This window comes from Gouania willdenowi, chromosome 22 (assembly GCF_900634775.1).
Source record: "Gouania willdenowi chromosome 22, fGouWil2.1, whole genome shotgun sequence".
NCBI classification, from domain to species: Eukaryota; Metazoa; Chordata; class Actinopteri; order Blenniiformes; family Gobiesocidae; genus Gouania; species Gouania willdenowi.
The window spans coordinates 9486845-9508501 of record NC_041065.1 but is presented as its reverse complement, the minus strand read 5'-3'; the positions used below and the strand labels follow the sequence as shown (position 1 = coordinate 9508501).

The following is a 21657-nucleotide window of genomic DNA, read 5'->3' as shown; positions in this document are numbered from 1 at the left end:
GAGTTACACTACTTTGAGTTACTTTTGGTCCAGAAAACTTATTATATCACACTGATAGTGTTCGAATAACATCGGTCTAGTTAGTTTTTTTTCAGATACTTTTGCTGTTTCAGGAGCAGGAAGCTCTTTTTTGTTCCCCATAAGTTATATTTAACTATAATGATCATCTTTTTTTCCTCAAATAATTGCAACCAGTGAGAAAACAAAGCAAATGTACACTTACATTAAATATGCATGTAACTTCAGTTACTTTAATTGTAACTAGTATAATAATATTACCACTTTTCACTTTTGTAATGAGTTTCACTACTGTAAAGTGTACATAGTGTTCATGCCTTGCATTATTTAGTTCTATTGCATTTTTTCTTCCTTTATTTAATTATTGTTTGATGCTGTTTTATTTCCTGTTTCCCTGGGGTTTTTTTTTTTGTTTGGAGCTGCTGCAACATCTAAATCAATAAAGTTTGATCTTATCTTATCTTTCACTCTAACCCAGTATACCTTCAAGTTTTCAGGTTCTTGTTTACCTGCTACATGATTGAAATTGCAGTCAAATAAAAGTACAAGTATTTCATACATAAAATATTCAAGTACAAGTAAAAAGTAGTTCAAAGTACTCAAAGAAAAAGTTACTAGTTACTTTCACCCCCTACGTTTATTTTTGGTAATAAATCTCACCAAAGTTCCCTGACATACAGTAAACATCTCATGTATAAACTTGAAAAGGAAGAGACCAAATCTTGCACAATTGAAACCTAATTTATTTTCCACAAATTGGCATCTGTATGAAATAAAAGGATTGTCAAAAAATAAGAATTGAAAAAATAACACCAATGAATTAAAAAAAATAAATAAATAAAAACATTTCAGGCTCCAAGTAAAGCTAGATTTATGAATTCTAAAAGTGAGGAAATAACCAGCATTCAATGCTGTTTTAGGCGCCTTGCATTGTGTTTAGTCTGGTTTGTCGTCTATGCTGTGATAATTTCACTGTTGTCTGGTCATTTAATATTTTATAGTTTCACAATGTCCGTTGATCATTTCAAAACAAAAAAATAATCATTTACTTAATAACGGTTGGGTGTAGAAATGTAACAAATGACTTTACTTCTTTTAAAACATACTTAGAATTAGAAATATACTCAAAAGTACAAGTACCCATAAAAGCAACTCAGTTACAGTAATGGGAATACTTGTAATCCATACATTTCACCTCTGGTTACCACTCATTGTCAGAGTGTCATTGGGCACTTCATCTACTTTACCACACAGGTCTATATGATAAATATATTATAATATTTACAATGGCACAGTGTAATGACACCAGCACACGTTCACACTGAATACTAACAGATTAGAGCAAGCATAAGACTATGAGTTGTGGATTATTTCTAAATGGCAAATAGAAGTTAGTTTGGTAACACTTTAGTTTAGGGAACACCTATTATCCATTAATGAGTTGCTTATTAGCATGTAAATTAGTAACATATTGAATAAATACTTAATAAGGCATTATTAATAGGGGTGAGTATTGGCAAGGATGTTGCAATTCGATACGACGTGAGTCAAAACTATTTGCTTCAAAACATCCTATTTATTATTAGTGTTTTTGCACATTTTCACTGAAAAAGGAAAATGCAGTGTTACACACTGACATCATAAAATCAAGTGCATCGAGTAACCATAGTAACACATTGAAAGCATTGTAACCGCTGAAATATTGCACAAAAACACAAAAATATTGATTTAAAAAAAAAAATCGATTTTTTAATTTTAATCAGCACCCAAAAAAATCGTGATATATTGTGAAATCAATTTTTTTCCTCACCCCTAACTATTAAGTACTTATAGATGAGTAATTAAGAGCCTATATGTTACTAATGCTAATAAGCAACTAATTAATGGTTAATAGATGTTCCCTAAAGTTAGTTCTTTAGCTTCAAAGCAGGAAGGCTCTGAATTCAATTCCCTGTGAGAACCAGCAACCTCTGCATAAATATAAAGGTTGGAAGTTCTTCCTGTACGACTCTAATTAGTAATTTAACTATTGAACGTCAAATATCAATCAACTTTTTCCACAATTATGATGCTGAAGCAAGTGAAATTCCAATTCTGATAGAGATGTGTCAGTATAATCAGTCAGTTTCTTTGCATACATCTCAGCCATCACCATTAAATCCATTCACAGGACATATTATGACCCGTCATATAATATAAACTTTATTTTGCCAGACATATTAAAAAAAAAGCCATACAATATCGTCAGCTTCACAACACAATGCAGACTCAGATTTAGAAATCTTTGACAAATTCTTTCCAACAATATTTGGACAAACGGCAGACTTTACAACACCTGTAATATTGCAGGAGATTGAACAGGAACAGAATTCTGCTACACAAGGCATGAAAACTGCAGTTTGACTGCAAAGTGTATATATATATTAAAAAAGGTGGTGGTTGGGGGTGAAAAAGTATCACTCTGAAACTACCGCGTGTGCCCACTTGGTGAAGGGATTGAGAGATATACATGCAGAAAATTACACATATTATACCTTTATCATGTATCCAGTTACTGATGACAATGTTTTCACATTCACATTTATGTTTTCAATTGAATTGCTGTATCCAGTTACTTTTTATTTGAACATATGGAAAAGCTTTATATTAAAAACGTGACAAGTTTACATTAAAAAGAAAACAGTACATTTTCTTTTTTTTTTTTAAGGTGAATTTTGGTTAACTCTCAAGTCCTCTTCATCATATCCATGGGCTTTATGTTTTATTACATTCATCCGAGCCAATGTGCTTCAAGTATTAATAATCCCTCTTGTCCTTCATTAGGAATATAACATTTACCTGAACACATGGGACAACGAACTGGTGAGAGGTGTTGTTATAACATCACTTTGTTTTGATGGGCATAGAAAATGGCAAAAACAATTCCATTAGTTTTCTCTGGTTAATAAATTCACAATGTTTCCTCATTTAAATAGTACATTTGTCACATTAAATAATGTATAAATAATATGAAGCCACAACACACACAATGAAATAATGTAAACAACAGATTCCGTGTATGTGTAATAGTAATAATGGTGTTATTGTTGCTAGCTCAGTGTGTTAGCATATGCCTTCCCCGTCAGTTCAAACATCACATTTATCTCAGTCTGCATCATCACATTCACAAAAAGACGTCATATTTCCAATAAAGCAAACACATTCAGTGCCACTTTATATTTGGGAAGGTCAAACCTTCTCCTAAAGCTGGTTACTGTTCACCAAAGCAGCTAAAAAACCCACTCGTCCTAATAAATACAGATGAAACGTTGGGAATAATATTTTCACACAGGGATTGTAACAAAACAAGAAAAAAAGTGTTATTTTGGCCAGGTTTGTAAAAGTGATAATATGTTACAATGAATAAGTTATTTATTTAAAAATAATAATTCCAGTTTGGTAATCAAACCTTAAACCCATAATAAAGCTGTTCAGTGATGCGTTCAGTAGCACTACTTCTGCTGCTGTTTTCAGCCTCTCACAACAAATAAACACATCACGAATCGGGTGGGAATGCATCTTACTATCACCTCTACTTCTTTTGGATTTAATTACTCAGAATGCATTAATTGCTGCCTCGGTTATATTGCTTTCCATTCTTCATCCCATCAGGTTCTTTTCTTTCTACTCCATTTTAGATCTCTCCATCTTGGTTTTCAGGATTTCCTGGAAATTATAAAGCAGATTAAAATGCAGTTAGGGTAACCTCGTACAGAAAAAAACCAACATTTCTGAATAAAAACATATTTATGGTAAATAAGAACATTGTATTTATGTATTTATGGTTTTTTGACAAAGTAAAGAAATCTAAAGCAGTGCTTCTCAAAGTGTGTGGTGCAGCCCCCTGGTGGGGAATGAAGGTATAACAGGACATTTTTAATTTCATACCAGTCTTCTTAAAAACCTTTTTTTATTTAAAATAAAAAAAATGAATAATAGTAAACAAAACGCCTACACACAAAGAAAGTAATAATGAGAAGCCTAAAAATGTAGTAGAAATTTAAAAAAGCATTAAATGATTAGACACAAAAATGTAAAGTGGAACTAAAGTGTAAAAATAAAGATTGAGGTCGGCATATACTTCACATGAAGTGGAACAATAAACAAACTTTAAATAGTCGACTTAAAAAATGAATTTTCGTTTTTGTTTTCTTAAGCTTTTTGGCACAGATTGAAAAAAAGTCTTTATTTCATGTATTTTTGAATATTGCACTAGTTTTTAATGCAGGTGATTAGTTACATTTATTTTTTTGATTCGTTATGAAATATGATGTTCCCTTGTTCCCTGTTAGTTCATTAAATTGGGAAATGTGTTATTCGTATATGTGTTATAATCTCCCCAACACAGGTGGGTATTCCCCACCTTTGCTCAAAGTGTGGAATACCCAAAAAAGTTGGAGAACCACTGATCTCAAGTAGGCACATATGTTTGAAGACAATACACTGAATTAGAAACTATGCACAAAGTTAAGGGAAGTAAAAATGTCCTTACCTCTTCCTCATCTAACATTACAGGGAGAGCTCTGTAAGAAGAGAAACAAAAAAGTAAACATTACATTATTGAGGCTCAACCCATATTACAATCCTTTCTGGGATGTCCATTACTAAGAAAGTTAAGGTCCCACTTTGCTGATGACCTGACCCGTTCCACCACAATAAGGGCTGATTTTTTACTAGTTAAAACCCTCTCCATACTATTCCTTCCTCCTGTTCCCATTGAAAAAATATTGTTCCCCTCTTTGCATACACAGACGAACAAACCATCATCTGCTGATCACTTGCCAACTAATTTCCCTGATACTTGACCTACCAACTCATAAGTTCTTGCATTTCCATTTAATAAATGTCATATTTATTGTGTCTTATTTAAAAGTACAGGGATTGATTTATTTGTCACTAATGAGAAACAAATCTTTTCCCTTGTGTATGAAATCAAATCTTAAAATGCCAAAAAAATTAACGTTAAAGCCAATAACATGTTCCAGATTGTGCAATCCTGTAATATCATGACTCTAAAACAGTTGTACTGGTAACCTGGAGTCTTAGTAAGAGCTTATTGTGTTCACTTCAGCTCCTTTTTTTTACTCACACATCAGCAACAGTCGTGGGAATGTTCTCTTCAACCCACTTTAGGTCTTCATCCTGAGGGGAAAAAGCACAGCAGCAGGAATAAACAGACAAACGAATAAAGGGAAGTAGATGAAGAGAGTTGGAAGGAGCAGAGGAACGTTACCTCACCTCTTTACTCAGCAGTTTCTGGGAACCATTAGTGTCGGGCTTTGAACCTCTCATCTTCATTCCTTCTGAAGACATAAACAACCATTAAATAACATCATGTCTCCAAACCAATTATGCTTATACAACACCAAGTTTATGTTTATATCATTTAAAAACAAAAGAACACGCCTGAGAATACTTTCTCTTACGTCTTCTTTGTGCACTTTAAAATAAAGATTTTTATTGGATGTTTGTGACTTTTATAGTAAATTAAATTAAGTTTTTCCCACTCAAAATTGAGTTTTTTTAGTGGTTTTAGAACCACTGTGTTAATACAGTATGCCATATTAAAAAAAATATTTCAGAGTCACATTTGTGAGGTTCTCTTGAAAAAAATTATACCAAACAAGGCAAGGTTTATGGATTTCCTGATATGAAATATAAAGGTAAAATCGAATGCAGCGAAAAAAACAGCAAAAACTTTGCTGAGGGTTAAAATATTTGTATATTAAGTACATTATATTAAGAATTTTATTTTTTCAAATGAATTTGGGACTGTAATGTAATGTAAACTGTAACGAAAACTTTTGCAATGCTCCCCCTGCCTCCCGCAAACTCTGTATATGATCTATAATCATTACCAGTTTGCCACACTATAACAATTATAGCACATAATATTATGCAGACAAAAATGATCTTAGAATTTATATTGAGAACAGGCCTCGCAAAATATTCAGCTTTTATTCTAAAGGATTCCATTTTAGCAATCGTTAATGAAGTTGGTTAAACTTTAATTATAGAGGAACAAACTTCTTTATTACCAAAAGCTTCATTCAGCATTGGCTCCTTAGCTTCCTCCTCATCATCATCATCAATCAGAGGAGAATGAGAAAACCTGAGATGAAACAATACAAGAGGTGAGACACTACTGCACTTAACAGACCTCAAGAAAAGCACAACAAAGAAGACTTGTAACTGTAATTTGCTGCTTTCAGATGTCATCTTTATCAAAATGCAACAGGCTGAAAGTCTTTATAGAGCCTTTATTAACTTCTCTTTTTGGTCTGTAAGGTCTTTAAATGACTATCATCCAATAGGAGATGTTGGTTATTAAGATAAATAAGTTCAAAATAAAAATCAACAAATATTCTCTAAGATTGAGAGAGATTTTTGAGCTCTTAATGCAGATCCTGCTTTCTGCACTCATCAGTTTGGTCACTGTCACTTCATCACGTCTCTAATGGACTTCAATTTGAAATATAATCTGTGTTGTTCACACCAGTTTAGTGCATAGGTTTGAACCCAAAAACAAACAATGTTGCTCACTGTAGTTGTAGCCCAACAGACCATACCAGATCTTGGAAATACTCATTTCAAATCAAATGAAATAGAAAATATATAATAATTACTGTTTTACTGACATTTCTCTTGAAAGCTAGTGCCTTAGTAATAATCAGTGGTGAATAACCATGAGCTCTGTACTGACCTCTGGCAGTTAGCAGATGGCCTTAACAGCACCATGATAACCAGCAATATGGTGGAGAACAGCAGACGCCAGAAGGCATCATCGACCCACAAGTCCCGCCAAGCCTGGAGAGACAAGGAACTGCAATTATTAACCAATGGGCTGTGGAACACTGGTGTGCTCTGCAACATTTGCAATTCATAAAACTATTTTATTTCATTTCTCTCCAAAGTCAGTGGGTGGCAATTGGCTCAAGAATAATGTAATAGTGTGGGTAAACTCACGATATTAAAATGTCAAATGATGCAAATTATGTCATGATGATATTGATTCTATATTATTGTGTATTGTGCTTTTTCAATCACATAGTACCATTCTATAGCACACTACAATGATGATGCAACCTTATGTTGGTCTGTAAATGCAGTAAACTAAAATAACTGCCTTGAATAAATTTGCTCTCGCATCATGGCTGTATCAAACCCCTTGAAATAGGCCTCTGTCTCTTTAAGCAGCTCCTACCCGTTCCGACACGCCCCTTCAGCACGCTGTCTGTGGCGTCATCACAACACTACTGCATCTCCTCCACACGGAACGGAAAAAGAACAGCTTTATTTGTTTTCTCCATTACTGATTGGCCAAAGTACGTGACACGGAAGTGTAATCTCATCCGACGTTAACGGCAATGCTAACGGAAGTACGGTATGACACAATCGCTGCTTCCAACTGTGCATCAGAAACGTGTCCTTTTCCCTTTAGCTGGTGTTGGGCACAGAACCTCCTCACGGACATTTCGGAGGATTCAGAGACTCGCAAGTGTTGCAAAGCTAAAGATATCTCAGAATGTGTAACGCTTCACTTCCGGGTCATGTTTTTGATACCTAATGAAAAACGAATGAACGAATGATACACGGATTTACACTTTATCACTTAGTGAACAATGGCCAGCAGGATATTGTGCATCCATGATAATTTGATCCTGTGTCTGACCCGGAAAGTGACTTTAAAGATGAATGAGAAAGTTCAGAGGCTCTTACAAGACGTGTATGCTTGGTAATATTCAACCTTCTTGTCATAAATAAATAAATAAATAAATATAGAGTACTTTATTTTGAAGCTACATTTTGCAATTCAGTAATATATAATGAAACTATGTTGCAATTAAATCAGAAATATAACATAAAACGCACAATCTTTTAATCATAAAGGGCAACAGCTAAAGTTTGATTAATAATTTATTTTATGTTAAAAGCAACATAAAGAGTTACATTTTGGAGCCGGATGTTTGGCTAAGCACAGTTATGTTACATTATGAAGTTACATGTTGCTATGAAATCGCATACATCATTATGAAGCAATGTTTAGCAAGAAAACGCTGTGCTGCTGCCTGCTCGAGACGCGAGGGAGGGGCGCTCTGCTGTGGAGCGGTGGGAGGTGACGAAAGGTCAGAGGCGTTTCTAGGAGGTGGGGGCGTTCCTAGGAGGACTCAGGCTAATCTGCACCTAAAATGGATGCCATCAGAGTTTATAAAGATTACTCAAACATACATGAACGAGCCAAGGCAACACTCCAGGCATGTCATGACATAGTAACATGATATAAATCTTGAAAAAGTCAATTTTACATAATAACCCCCACTTTAAAATGTAAAAGTCTTATTTATTTCATTGTTTATTTTAATTTTAATTTATTATTTTATTATTATTATTGTTTATTTTTTAATATTCAGATTTAAACGAGAAAATCTCAAAAAGTTTAGAGTCAAATACATTTTAATTTAATTAATATGATGGTAATAATATTAATATTAAGTAAATAAATAAAATAGTATACAATTTTTTGGTCTTTTTTCCTTTTTAAAAAAGATTGCATTGTATCGCTCTTGGGAAACTGATATTGTGTATTATGTTGTGAATTTAGTGCATCTTCCCACCCCTATTTATTACTCTAGAACGAGAATAGAGTAGAATTTGTAATATTACAGACAACCTAAGAGACTAAAAAGAAACTTCTAATATGTGTACTGTAGGTCAAAGAACAGTTGATGAAAAACACAGTTTCTTTAAGTTTCTTATAAAGAGTTATTCAAAACCAACAGCACACAGTATAAGCAGTGAGGAGAAACAGACCTTCTGGCAGTCGACCAGCTTGAAAACCTTGGTGGTCCAGATGATGAATATGATGGAGGCTGTGAAAACAAAGGTTAACAAGTAACGTTAATATGAACTGATTTGAAAAGGCTTCTGAATCTTCTTCGAAGTGAATTTAAATTAAAACCAAACTACCTAAAAAACGTGACCCACACACAGCAACACACAATACACGGAAAGTCAACAATTCAATCCTAATAGGATTTGTGTTACAGGGGTTATATAGATCTCTTCTGAATCATGATAGACCAAACAATTATTTACTCAGGCAGGTTTGAGAATAGACTGAAGTTATGTTTGCACAGTAAACAGAGGACTGGCCAATCAGCTGCCTCTGCACTAAACAAAATAAACACTGATAGCTGTAATGACATAAAAATAAAATATAAATGCATCAAACATCAAATTCTGTGTGTCATCAAACAAAGAGAAACTGATAGTTATGTACAAAATAGTGTTCACTATTTCTTCTATTTTCCATCACATTTGATTTAAATGTAGGACAAACCATTCACAGATTTAATCACGAGTCCATTTTAATGTAATCTTTTGTTTCTTAATGGATCAACACTAGTTGTACAAAGCTTTGGAATTAGACACGGTCCACTATGAAAAGGTTTGGACCACTGGTTTGTTTCATTTGTAGAATGAAATTCACAAAACATATAAGATTCTGAAAAATTCACAACATCCATAAACAATTTACAATATTTCAAAATCTCTTATTTTTGCCTCAACCTTTTTTTATTACTTAGGTTCAACACCCATTACATATTATCACTGGTTTTGTTCACTTTCTGAAGCTCTTTCTGAACAAAGGCAAAGTGACACAGACCGGTTATACATCTTTCTCGTTACCATGGAGTCGTTTCACTTACCGACAACAGAGAATATGAGCGTGTTGGTGAAGTGCTGATACAAAGAGAGCTTCACTATGTTTCTGCGCAGCTTTAGGAGGCGTGTGGTTTGCGACAGACTGATGAAAATGTAGATGCAAATTAAGGAAAACAAGTGTGTCCACAAGCATTTGAATAAATCCACTATAAATCCAGTGTGTGAAGGCTTTCACAAAAGACAAATAAAGGATATCCACCACATGACACAGGAGTCAATAAGGGAGAGGCTGAGGTTAGCAACAAGTGCAACTGTCCCATAAAAGCTCTGTAGGAAGACAGCGAGAGTCAAAGTTAATGTTCAGAAAAAAAACCCAGACACTAAAATAACAGAATAATAATCTCTCATTATACAAACACTGAAATTCTCAGTGAGAGTTATTGTTCATGGTGTTCAAACACTGCCTCATTCATAAAAGATAAGGATATGTTTTATTACGATAAGGCTATCACTGGTCAATTTTCATAAAAACTGGATGTATAATGAATTAGAGTATAAGTTAATGAATGAAGCCCTTTTGGATCATTAACTCTGAAACCTTTATACCAGAAGTTCCAAACCTATTTTGGATCGTGACCCTATTTTGATATAGATGATTCTACCTTTCTAGAATTAGCTTTTTATCATATATTATGTTACAAAATATATATTTTTATATTGCATTTTTTTCTAAATCCATTTAGAAAGTGAAAGTATAGAATACAGTTGTTTAAGATCGTATGTTGTGTTTTAATTTGAAAAAGAATAATAATTTAAAAATGTAAAAAAAAAAATCTATTTTTAATCAGTAAGTTTTTTTATTTTTTAAATCAAATATTAACCCTTTTTGGATCGTGACCCCATTTCCACCAGCTTTTCATACTGCATTTTGTTTGAATCAGATTTATATTCAAGAAAATGAAAGTAAAGAATAGTGTTTAAAGATTTAGTGTTGCGATTTAGTTTGAAAAACAGTATTTAAAATATTTTTTTAATAAGTATTTTTTTTTTTATTATTATCAATTATTAGACATTTCAGGTGACCCCACATACCGTCACGACCCCACGGTGGAAAAACACTGATGTATGCACACCTTTAAACATCAATTGATTGCAAAACGTAGTTCATAAAAATCTATTTCTATCGAGGGAATATTGTAAATGAAGTTCTGACTTCATAAGTATCCAATGTTGTTTATTGTTGGCAGAAACTTACACCAGTCACTCTCAGCACACCTTCCACTGAGGAAAAGAGCAGATAAAGGAGACCCACAGCTACCAGTCGATGCACTGTGGTGCCTAAACGGGGCCTGAACAAGGAGAATAAAGAGTTTAAAGACATAAAAGCACAACAACTGAACTTCAGATGTTAAAAGATCAGCTCACTTGACGATGCCGTAGCCAAGGCTGACAATGAGGACCAGGATTCGAGCGAGAGATCTTTTGAGAGCAGAGAGCAGCTCAGCAAATATGACGGCACCAAGAACTGCAAAAAACAAATATATATCAGAAATGGATACAAAAAGGTGAAAAAAGAATGAGAATAGAGAATGTAAAAGTGGCCAACCGTAGTCTCCTTTGTAGCGGATGCTCTGGTACTCGGAGTAGAACACAGCTTTCTCCAACATGCCGAGGATGATGACGGCACCAACCCAAAACTGGATGCGCAGCAGGTCCTTCCAATAGCAGGCGCACCAGAATAGCCAGAGCACCCCGAAGACAACATACACGATGCACATGACCATAAAAAACTAGGATGGGAACACACAACAGAAACAGTTAAAAAAAACAAAAAAACAAACAGTCGTCTATAAAGAAGTAAAAAATGGCTTAAAGTGCAGTAAAATAAATGTGTATCAAGTACAAATTCTGAAAATATGTTCCTGTGCGAAAATAAATAAATTAAATAAAATCCACACCATCATCAGAGGCCAGTCTGCTGGAGAGGAGTAGTCATGTGGCCCTTTCATCTCCACTTTCACTGTAAAAAGGAAAAATAAATATCAATATCCATCTTAAATTCAGATGTAAAATCACAATTGGATGACAAAGTAAACTTTTCAGCATTTTGAAGTGAAGTCGAGTACTTCTAGGTGTCGTTTCTCACTTATAAATGTAAAATCAAACTGCTCCGCTCCGATCTCTTCATCATCCAACCCATGAAACAGAGGCTGCACCTTGACTATGAACAGATAGGGACTATCTTCCCAAGCTTTGGCTACTGCACCGATGTCCTGAAACACAACAGTTCAAACAAAGAACACTTAAGACATAAAAAGTGGTTCTGAAAGATAAAAAGGACTAACACAGATCCACATTTTCAGATAAATCCTAAAGTAAAAACAAATCTTACTGGTTTGTCAGGCCATATATAACTCTGATTGGATGAATCACTCTGAAACAAGAAATATAACTTTAGGGTGAATGTAAAAACATTTGAAAATATAACTGTCAGCTTGTCTTATCACTCACGCTTAGACTGGAAAGGGGCTGATAGGAGTGGAAGTTAGTGTAATACACCTAAAAGAAAGAGTTTAAAATGATCAAATACATTTATGCTTTGGATTTCAATACTTTCAACAACTCCTACATGTATGATAGATAAAGCTCTGTTAAAGCGCCGAAAAACACCTACCATGTTCACAAGAATTCAATCATATGACTCGGTTCCACCGAATAAAAAAAGGTCTCCGAGAGGCTCTTGACATCTGCTCATAGAATATCCATGTCAAATTACAGCCAGATTCAACGAGCATTAACGGAAGAGTAGGCATTTGAAAAATGCGGCCCCTGGGACATACAGAGTAATGGGCCCCATTCATATATTGGTATGTGTCAATGATTTGGTACCACCAACTGTCGCAATATTTGACTCACAAATAAATGAGAAAACAACTTTAATAAAAGGGGGTGGGCCCACGGATTCCTCGGGCATGTAATTGAATTGTACGAGGCATAATCGTAATTTACGTAGAATTACCTTTGAAACGATATATCACACGACTATGTTCCTATAAATTTGAAAAGTACAGGAAAAAAGGGCTCTGAGCGTCTCATCATATTCATACCAAACTGCATTGCAATCTAACAAGAACTAAAGGAGGAGTAGTCATTTGCAAAATGGGGCACCCGGGGGCTCCCTGGCGCCCCTGTGACACGTACGGGTTAATGGGTTCTATATTGGTATGTACCAATGATTCGGCACCACCAATCGTCGCAATATTTGACTCGCAAATAAATGAGAAATCCACTTTGGGTTTTTTTTTTTCTTTTGGGGCCCCAAATCAAAAATCGGGCTCCGAGCGCTGATGCGCACACATCCATAGATTATATCTAGCAAATTTCAGCCCGATCCGTTCATATAACAGAGGACTAGTGATTTTAACTAGTGTACACAAGAAGAAGAAGAAACAGAAGAAGAAGAAGAAGAACAAAGTAAGTGGCGTTTTGAGTCCAGTATCTCGGCCTAAAAACAATGGCGGTTGTTGATTTTTTTTAGCTTCCACGGAAGAAACAAAATAAATCACAATAGGAATCAACGCTTCTTAAAGAAACGTTTATGTTTCGGCGCCATCTTTGAATTCTTCAACAGCACTCCAAATCCCACGATGCAATGTGATTTGGTAAATGGTAAATGGACTTGATTTTATATAGCGCTTTATCACCACACTGAAGCAGTCTCAAAGCGCTTTACATATCAGCTCATTCACCCATTCACTCTCACATTCACACACCAATGGGACAGGACTGCCATGCAAGGCGCTAGTCGACCACTGGGAGCAACTTAGGGTTCAGTGTCTTGCCCAAGGACACTTCGACACATAGTCAGGTACTGGGATCGAAACCCCAACCTCTCGATCAGAAGACAACCCCCTACCACCTGAGCCACGGTCGCTCAATTTGTCAATAAACCCACTGTTTGTGATGGAGTCAAACAAACTTGTTTGCTATGATTATAACAAACTTGCGAGCAGCAATTTCCACCTTCATAAGTAAAATCATTTATTGATTTATTGAAGCCTTCACTATGTTTTTTCCATTGTAATAAATAAAAAATCTTAATGACTCCAGCAGCTTTAAACAGCACACTGTATAATGTCCTAACTTGTAATTATATTTTTGAGCTTTTAGTACCTTTGAGTAAGAAAAACATCACCTCCTGATAGGTAACCAGAAATTAAGTGCTAAGAATGGTGTTTCAACAGAGATGTAGTGAGTTTATTGTAATTTCAAGTAAGAAATACTGCAGTTCTTGAAAGATTCCACGTGCTTGTCAGTCTACGTTGTTGCTAGGCTTAAGAATAAAAAAAAAAAACATGACGCAAAAATGGCACATTTGCATAAACTAAAGTGCTGATATGTTGCTGTTATTGAAATGTTTAGGGAAATAAAATAACAATAACAATCTTAATTTTCTCGGTTGTAGAAATCAGTGTTGCAGACCAACCTTTGGTAGGAAAAGTGATGAGCAGTTCTCAAAGTACATGTAACCCCGGCTGTAGAAACCGCTCCAGCCATCTTTCAACACATGGTCCATGCCAAACATGTTCATCGCTTTGTTGTCCTTCAAAGAAACAAGGATACAAGGATGTTTCACTATTGCCCTTTGACAGGCAACTGAGTTCAGTGCAGCAGAGCGACAATAGTGACAATATTCAAATAATAAAGCACTGAATGAAACATCCGTCATCCTTATGTTAGAAAGATCGACTGATGTGACTACTTGTGAAGCCAAACTATGGCTCAAACACAGATCAATAACTCACAGGTGTGTTGAACACTTCATTGTAGCAGACAGATGAGCGCAGGTACCAGCTGATGTTGAAGGCCAGGTTCTTGTTACATGCTGCTGTGTCACCCTGGACTGCACAGAGATACAGAGCTGATGCTAATGCACATCCTTATAGCACGCTCATCACAAATTAATTACATATAGTGCCTTTTATTCATTTATTATTATTTTATTTTTTTTTACCTTTATTTAACCAAGAAAGTCTTTTCCACTGCAGGAGACATTGTAACTGAACAAAGAAGTGTTCTGAAACCTGGACATGTTGACCAGCTTGTGTTTTTTCAATTAAAATCTAAAAAGAAAGTAGTAACTTTCTGCATTTATCTGTTGTTCTAGTCATATACCTCAGTTATGTTGCACTAAAGTCAAATTTGGGGGGGGGGGGGGGGGGGGGGGGCATGTGAGCCAAAAAGCAAAATAATAGGTGACATGGAGGAGGGAGCAGTGCACCTTTGGATGAGAGATCATCCGTGCTCATGGATATTGTGGCGATGGTGAGATAAAACGATATTAAAAAAACGGGGAACGCAGTGATACTTTGCATGTCCCGGAGGAAGAGGAAGTTGCGTGTGTGCAGACTGACGGGAGATAAACTTGGAGGAACGCCAAAATACAGTAAGAAATCCATTCAACTCTGACCCAGATAGCAAAATAATAATACTTTTGCCATCAAAAGCCCGGTCTCAGTGCTTTTTTTTGTTGTTTTATATCAGGAAACAATGTTCAGATGTTAGAGTTGTCACGAAAGCAAAAAAATAGCTTTAAAGTCACTGACCGGGTTTTGTTTTTAGAAAAAGGCTTTTTTCACAGCTTTTTGCTCTGAAACTGAAGATTTGTGTAAAACTTGCTCTATTCAACGGCTGATTACAAAAGAACGAAACGAGCCAGAAACAAATTATTTTTCTTGATGAAAGTAGAGGCTTCAATCGTTCAGACTTCAGATAGTCATAGTAGAAAATATTGTGTGGGTCTTTAAAATCAGTCAAAATGCTCAAAACAGCTGGCACTGAGGGGGGTCGAAAATCTGAAAATGGCTGGCACTGAATGAGTTAATAACTATGTGATAAATGCATTAAAAATGCTGGATTAAAAAGATGGCTGTTGCTGTTTTAAACCAGGGTAATTTTGAAATAATAAAACAGCTAAAGGAGCATTGAAACTCTGTTAGCCTGGTTTAAAAGATGCTAATACCGTCTACTGGAAAAACACGTACAGTACTTTAGAGAAACCATAATGCAGATGAGGTGAGGCTACTTACACTTCATGAAAATGGTGGTGTTGGCATACAGCGTCTTCCTAAACACAGCATCTTGTGTCTGAGAACAGAGACAATAAAATGATTTAATATCAGTCCATAGAACATGAATGTCAGTAAAGCACCAAATATTCCAACATTCCTGCTGGATCAGACACATTCCCAACAACAATATCAAGTGTATTATTGTTTTTACAGGATTTACAGTTGAAAGTAAGATAACATTGAACAGTGTAAAGTCTAGAAACAAGGAGTGTAAACACTTTTTACAATAATTATACATATTTTTATATCATTTTAATTTCATGTTGTGCCTTTTGTTTGTTTTTGACTTTCTTAAATTCATTTTTCTTAATTAATTTTTTTTCCCAAATTTTTTTTGGTCCCACAGTTGGATATTTACACTATTATCCTATGTTGGTCTTTATTTTTGTTCTTAATATTCTATTGTGTTGCTGCACCATGTGCATTACCCATTTTGGGGATCAATAAAGGTCTATTGTATTCTATTCTATTCTGTTCTATTCAATTCAATTTGATTCTATTCTATTCTATTTAATTCTATTCTAACAAAACATTCTTTGCAAATGTAATCGAATAACTTTAAAGAAATAATTTTGAGATACAACTTTATCTTGTCATCAGACAATGTTGAAGACAATTGTTTCTCCATCAAGAAGAATATGCAAAACAGTCTATTATATATATATATATATATATGGTTGGGCAAAAAAAAAAATAAAAAAATCGATTTAGTCGATTTATCAAATTTGTAGATAAAAACAATTTTTATTTTGCAAATTCAAGTTTTTTCCCACCACAGTTTTTTCGGACTTTCACGTTCCTTCCTTGTGGTTTACCGTAGTGAGATGTGAGCCTGCCCCCTCTTTGTTTACATATGTTTACCCTTTGAATAGGTTATATGTGTGCCACAAACATGTTTAATGTTTTATTCACACTATGCTGAGATGCTAAGGGTAGAGTTTATTATTTTTCTATGTATGTATTAATATGTAGTTATATGATTTATTAATCAGAAAATTGAAGCTACTGTGAAGTTGCTGTTGCACTTTTGGTTAAACCTGGATTAAAGCTTGTAATAGTTGAATGACAGAGATTCATTTACTTTTTATTTTGGAATTTTTTTATGTATTTTCACTCTTGAAGACAATCACAACAATAAAGTTGCACTTTTGACAATATATCTGATGTCTGCAGTCATTTCAAAAATCAAATCGAAATTCAAATTTTTCTTTAAAAAATCTGACATTTTTTTATGGTAAAATGATACAGCCCTACTAACAGGTGCGTTCCAGATCACTGAAGCAGGTAATACTGGTTTTAATTCAGTGTGTGTCGGTGCATTAGTTCATTGTTTTTGGGAGATGCATAACTTCAGATCAGTCTAATGCTTTGGTTAATATTCTGCAATGAATTATTGACTCAAAAACCTACAATAACTTGCACTTGATTTAATATTATTCACATTATAAAACTTTGGAAAAATACAGAGACATTCTACATGCTGATCTTGATCATTGAAGTTATCACATTATGCAAGTTTCTTACAAATAAAGTGAGCAAAGACAAATGTATCTTGTTAAAACCAAATGGTGGGCTTGTCAGGGTTTACAACATCACTGATCTCTATTATACCATTGGTGAAAAAGCCAAAGCCTTCGGCCACCATCTTGGTAAACTAAACAACTGCCAGGTGATCAACAGCTGATTCAGATTTGAACATATTTTCTCAAATTAAATGGAAAACAATACATTGAAATAAAAATACTGTAACACATTATAATAATAGAAACAACGTTTTTGGTGGCAGGTCTTGTGTATGTACATATTTAAATAAAATAGTATAATAGATTCAAATAAAAAAAACACTCTCTGGTATACTTATATTGACCTGAATATTAAACACGTCTTATTCATTACATTGTTTGCTTCAGTGATACTGTCCTTTACAGTTAATTGAGCAGATAATAATAATAATAATAATAATAATAATAATAATAATAATAATAACAACTACTAAATTAAGTTCAATTAGTAATAAGTACCTAGAGCATATGACGAGATAGAAAGTAGACCTATAATAATGGTAATTTCCATTTTATATGCACATTGTTCGTAAAAAACATTTATTTTCTTGATAGTTTAATGGTGTTTATAAAAACACATTTTGTGTAATAATGATGCACTTAATCCCTGTGACTGCTGGAGTGTTTTATTAACAAAATAATGTATTCTGATTTAACTTTAATAAACACATTCCACAACAACTGTGGGCGTACCATCAATAAATTACTAAAATAATAATCTTACAGCCCCATAATGACGCAGTTGAGCGACACATGTTGTTGGCATGATCCAGGATGTTTTCAGTGTACCAATATGGCGGCGGGTGGCTACACTGCTGTATGATAGAGCTCAGTGTTCCAGACCATAGACAAGCACTGCTCGGGATGCTAGTTAGCTTGGTCGGCTAACAGCTGCTAAGGAACACATACCACAGCAGAGGAATGAATGCCACCCACACAGACCCGCACACATAAGAAGTAACACTGACCGAGTTGATGTCCACGCTCCATAAAGAGGTTTCTGCTGCTGTCCCAGGACGGAGAACCAACACAACCAGCAGCCAGCATAGCGTGTGAGCCGCAGCATCAGACATCTTAGCTCCTACCTCTGCTACTGCTACTGTCACACGGTCTGTGGTGGAGGACTGGATCCGCCTTCAGTTCCGGTTCTACTTGACCTAATAGCCACTAGGTGGCAGTAACACCCAAAGTACAAGGTTTTATATTTCCTTTCTTCTTTCTTTCTCTGTTTTTTTGTTTTTGTTTTTTTTTAAATAAAATAATGACAACTACATTAACAAAATGTACAAATAATGAAATGAATAAAAACACAATACAGTACATAGGTAACATTGGCAATCAAGAACTAAAAACAATTATTAAAAATGAATTCAGAGATAACTCAAAAGACACATTTTAACAGCAGGTTTAAAGTGGACGAATTTGACAATGTTTTCATTTTATTTATTTATTTTTACTCATTTGGAAATTGTGAAATACATGGCTTAGTTTTGGAATGTCTACATTTGTGAATACATTTTTTGACAAAAAGTGGGTTTTTTTTTTCTTCTTCTATTTTTTAATTAAAAAAACAAACTTTTTTTTCATCAAACATATAATTTTTCCACCAAAGAATCATGAATATGAAGATTTTTAGAGAGTAGGACTCACAGAACTCCCTTCCTTTCCAGAACAGTTTCCTAATCATTGTGATGAGGGTCTGGAATGTGTTTCATCAGTGAATGGACCTATGGTTGAAGACGTCCCCTTCCCCACCCCCAAGAGGTTCAAGAACATTCGGAGGTTCTTCTCCCGAATTCAAAAAAATGTTTTTCAGCTGCTGCTGTTCCTCCGTGCACCAGTAATTTCTTTATTTGTACGATTCTATTATATTCTATTTTAATTATATTCACCTTCTCGTACTATTCATCCTGCTCTCCTATCCACCATGGGACTGTATGTTTTAATTGTATTATTACACATTTTATTGTTTATAATATTGTTTATTATTTTATTTGTTTCAATGTAAGGTGACCTTTAGATGTTTTTAAAAGGCACCTGAGAAACAAAATGTATTTTTATTATGATGAATATTAAATGTCTATATATATTTGTAAATAAAAACACTTCATAACTTACCTGCTTTGTTAATGTTTTCATATTTTTTACCCTTTTTCCCAAATATTTTGAAGCTTTTCGGGGAAGTCCCTGACATTGTAGTGTGTTAAAAGTTGTGCAGAGCTGCTGAATGTCCTGGATCAAAATGAATAAAAGCTGTGTTCATTTTTCATAAGTCAGTAGTGGTGATGACATTGTCCAATACCATGTCAGCCCTAAAACTACCTATGGTTATAAATAATAATAATAATAATAATAATAATAATAATAATAATAATGCCAGTGATAAAATAAAACATTTATTTTATATACTTAGAATTGGTATCTTCCTTTATTTTGTACTACTGTAATGTGTGTGTGTCTGATCCTTATTTTTAACAGTCTTTTACTTAATTATAGACTTATATAACGTTTATTCTATTTTTTTCTCAAGTGGCTGGAACAAAAGCAAATTCCCTCTGTGATTAATAAATGAATTCTGATTCTGATTCCTCTATTTCTAAATATATTTTATTTACCTATAATGTTTATTCATGCAGGTTGTCTTATTAAGATAACAAGGTCTCAATGTCTAGAGAGACTTGGACAGATACATAAATAAATGAATAAAGTAAATATTGATGTTCTAAGTAAAGAATCTAATACTAAGTGAAGGAAAGCAGCAGATACACAACATATACAGCAGGTGATAGAAGTATTGACTAATGAAACATCTTCTTTATAGGCCATCAGTTGGGACTGAACCAGCTGATATTAATTTATAACTAATTACTGGTTGATTTCAGCTGGTGTCTTAGGTTTTCTACGCTTTTTTTTCACCTCCATTTCTTCATGTGTCTTTTTCACATTATTACACTTAATAAAAAATGACATTTCATGTAAATAGCACCTTTAGAAATATATTATTTACCGAAAAAAAACAAACTGTGATGTGTTTTTACCCACTGTATTTAGTTTACCTTTAATAGTTATAAATATTTCTTATAAGATCCCTAAATAGGTAATTATTAAATTAGAAATATTGTCATTAGAGATATGTTTGATACAGACCAATAGGTGAGTAACATTTTAAACCAGTTTAAACTATTTTGTAATTACTAGAAAAGTAAACAAAAGACCCTCCAAAGCTCCTTTTCTTTCCAGGTGTTCCTCATCCATGTTACCAGGTCGAGTTTCAGAGAAAGGAAAAACACAGCAACTGTCACAAGGATATTAGTAGATTAGGATTATTAAACGAAGAGATGGTGGAAAAAAAATGCAAACCTAGCAAGTAGGGCTGGGCAAAACAATAAATAAAAAAAATCAATTTATCAAATTTGTAGAAAAGAAACTATTTTTATTTTGCAAAAGTTTTTTCCCACTTTCTCACGTTCCGTCCTTGTGGTTTACCGTAGTGAGATGTGAGCCCGCCCCCTCTTTGTTTACATATGTTTACCCTTTGAATAGGTTATATGTGTGCCACAAACATGTTTAATGTTTTATTCACACTATGCTGAGACGCTAAGGGAAGAGTTTATTATTTTTCTATGTATGTATTAATATGTAGTTATATGATTTATTAATCAGAAAATTGAAGCTACTGTGAAGTTGCTGTTGCACTTTTGGTTAAACCTGGATTAAAGCTTGAAATTGTTGAATGACAGAGAATCATTTACTTTTTATTTTGGGATTGTTTTATGCATTTTAACTCTTGAAGACAATCACAGCAACAAATTTTTCTTTAAAAAATCTGATATTTTTTATGGTAAAATCATACAGCCCTACTAACAGGTGAGTTACAGATCACTGAAGCAGGAAATGCTGGTTTAAATTCAGTGTGTGTCGGTGCATTAGTTCATTGTTTTTGGGAGATGAATAACTTCAGATCAGTCTAATGCTTTGGTTAATATTCTGCAATGAATTATTGACTCAAAAACCTACAATAACTTGCACTTGATTTAATATTATTCACATTATAAACCTTTGGAAAAATACAGAGACATTCAACATGCTGATGTTGATCATTGAAGTTATCACATTATGCAAGTTTCTTACAAATAAAGTGAGCAAAGACAAATGTATCTTGTTAAAACCAAATGGTGGGTTTGTCAGGGTTTACAACGTCACTGATCTCTATTATACCATTGGTGAAAAAGCCAAAGCCT

At 34.2% G+C, this 21657-nt stretch overlaps 1 protein-coding gene across 2 annotated transcripts; it reads right to left on the bottom strand.

The window, feature by feature from the left end:
* Positions 1-2199: 2199 nt before the first annotated feature.
* LOC114456682 (transmembrane protein 87A-like) lies at positions 2200-18535 on the bottom strand. 2 transcript variants are annotated; one of them, XM_028438617.1, is made up of 20 exons: positions 18385-18535; positions 15813-15870; positions 14529-14626; positions 14210-14326; positions 12235-12282; positions 12116-12157; positions 11870-11996; positions 11682-11743; positions 11330-11513; positions 11149-11248; positions 10979-11072; positions 9979-10050; positions 9768-9876; positions 8869-8927; positions 6761-6864; positions 6096-6169; positions 5296-5360; positions 5147-5199; positions 4550-4580; positions 2200-3723 (listed from the first exon to the last, which is right to left on the bottom strand). In XM_028438617.1, the coding sequence occupies exons 1-20, from the start codon at positions 18487-18489 to the stop codon at positions 3682-3684; spliced, it is 1644 nt and encodes a 547-aa protein (XP_028294418.1). In that variant the 5' UTR covers positions 18490-18535; the 3' UTR covers positions 2200-3681. The 2 variants fall into 2 exon arrangements, with proteins under 2 accessions (XP_028294418.1, XP_028294419.1); XM_028438618.1 differs by having other exon boundaries at positions 5296-5357.
* Between the last annotated feature and the right edge of the window lie 3122 nt (positions 18536-21657).

Coding starts and splice junctions, on each gene's coding strand:
- LOC114456682 (XM_028438617.1), bottom strand. CDS start 18,489: ATGTCTGATGCTGCGGCTCACACGCTATGCTGGCTGCTGGTTGTGTTG. Junction 14,627..15,812: donor CACCACCATTTTCATGAAGT/GTAAGTAGCCTC, acceptor ATCTCTGTGCAG/TCCAGGGTGACACAGCAGCA. Junction 11,744..11,869: donor GTTTGATTTTACATTTATAA/GTGAGAAACGAC, acceptor TCCTTTTTACAG/TGAAAGTGGAGATGAAAGGG.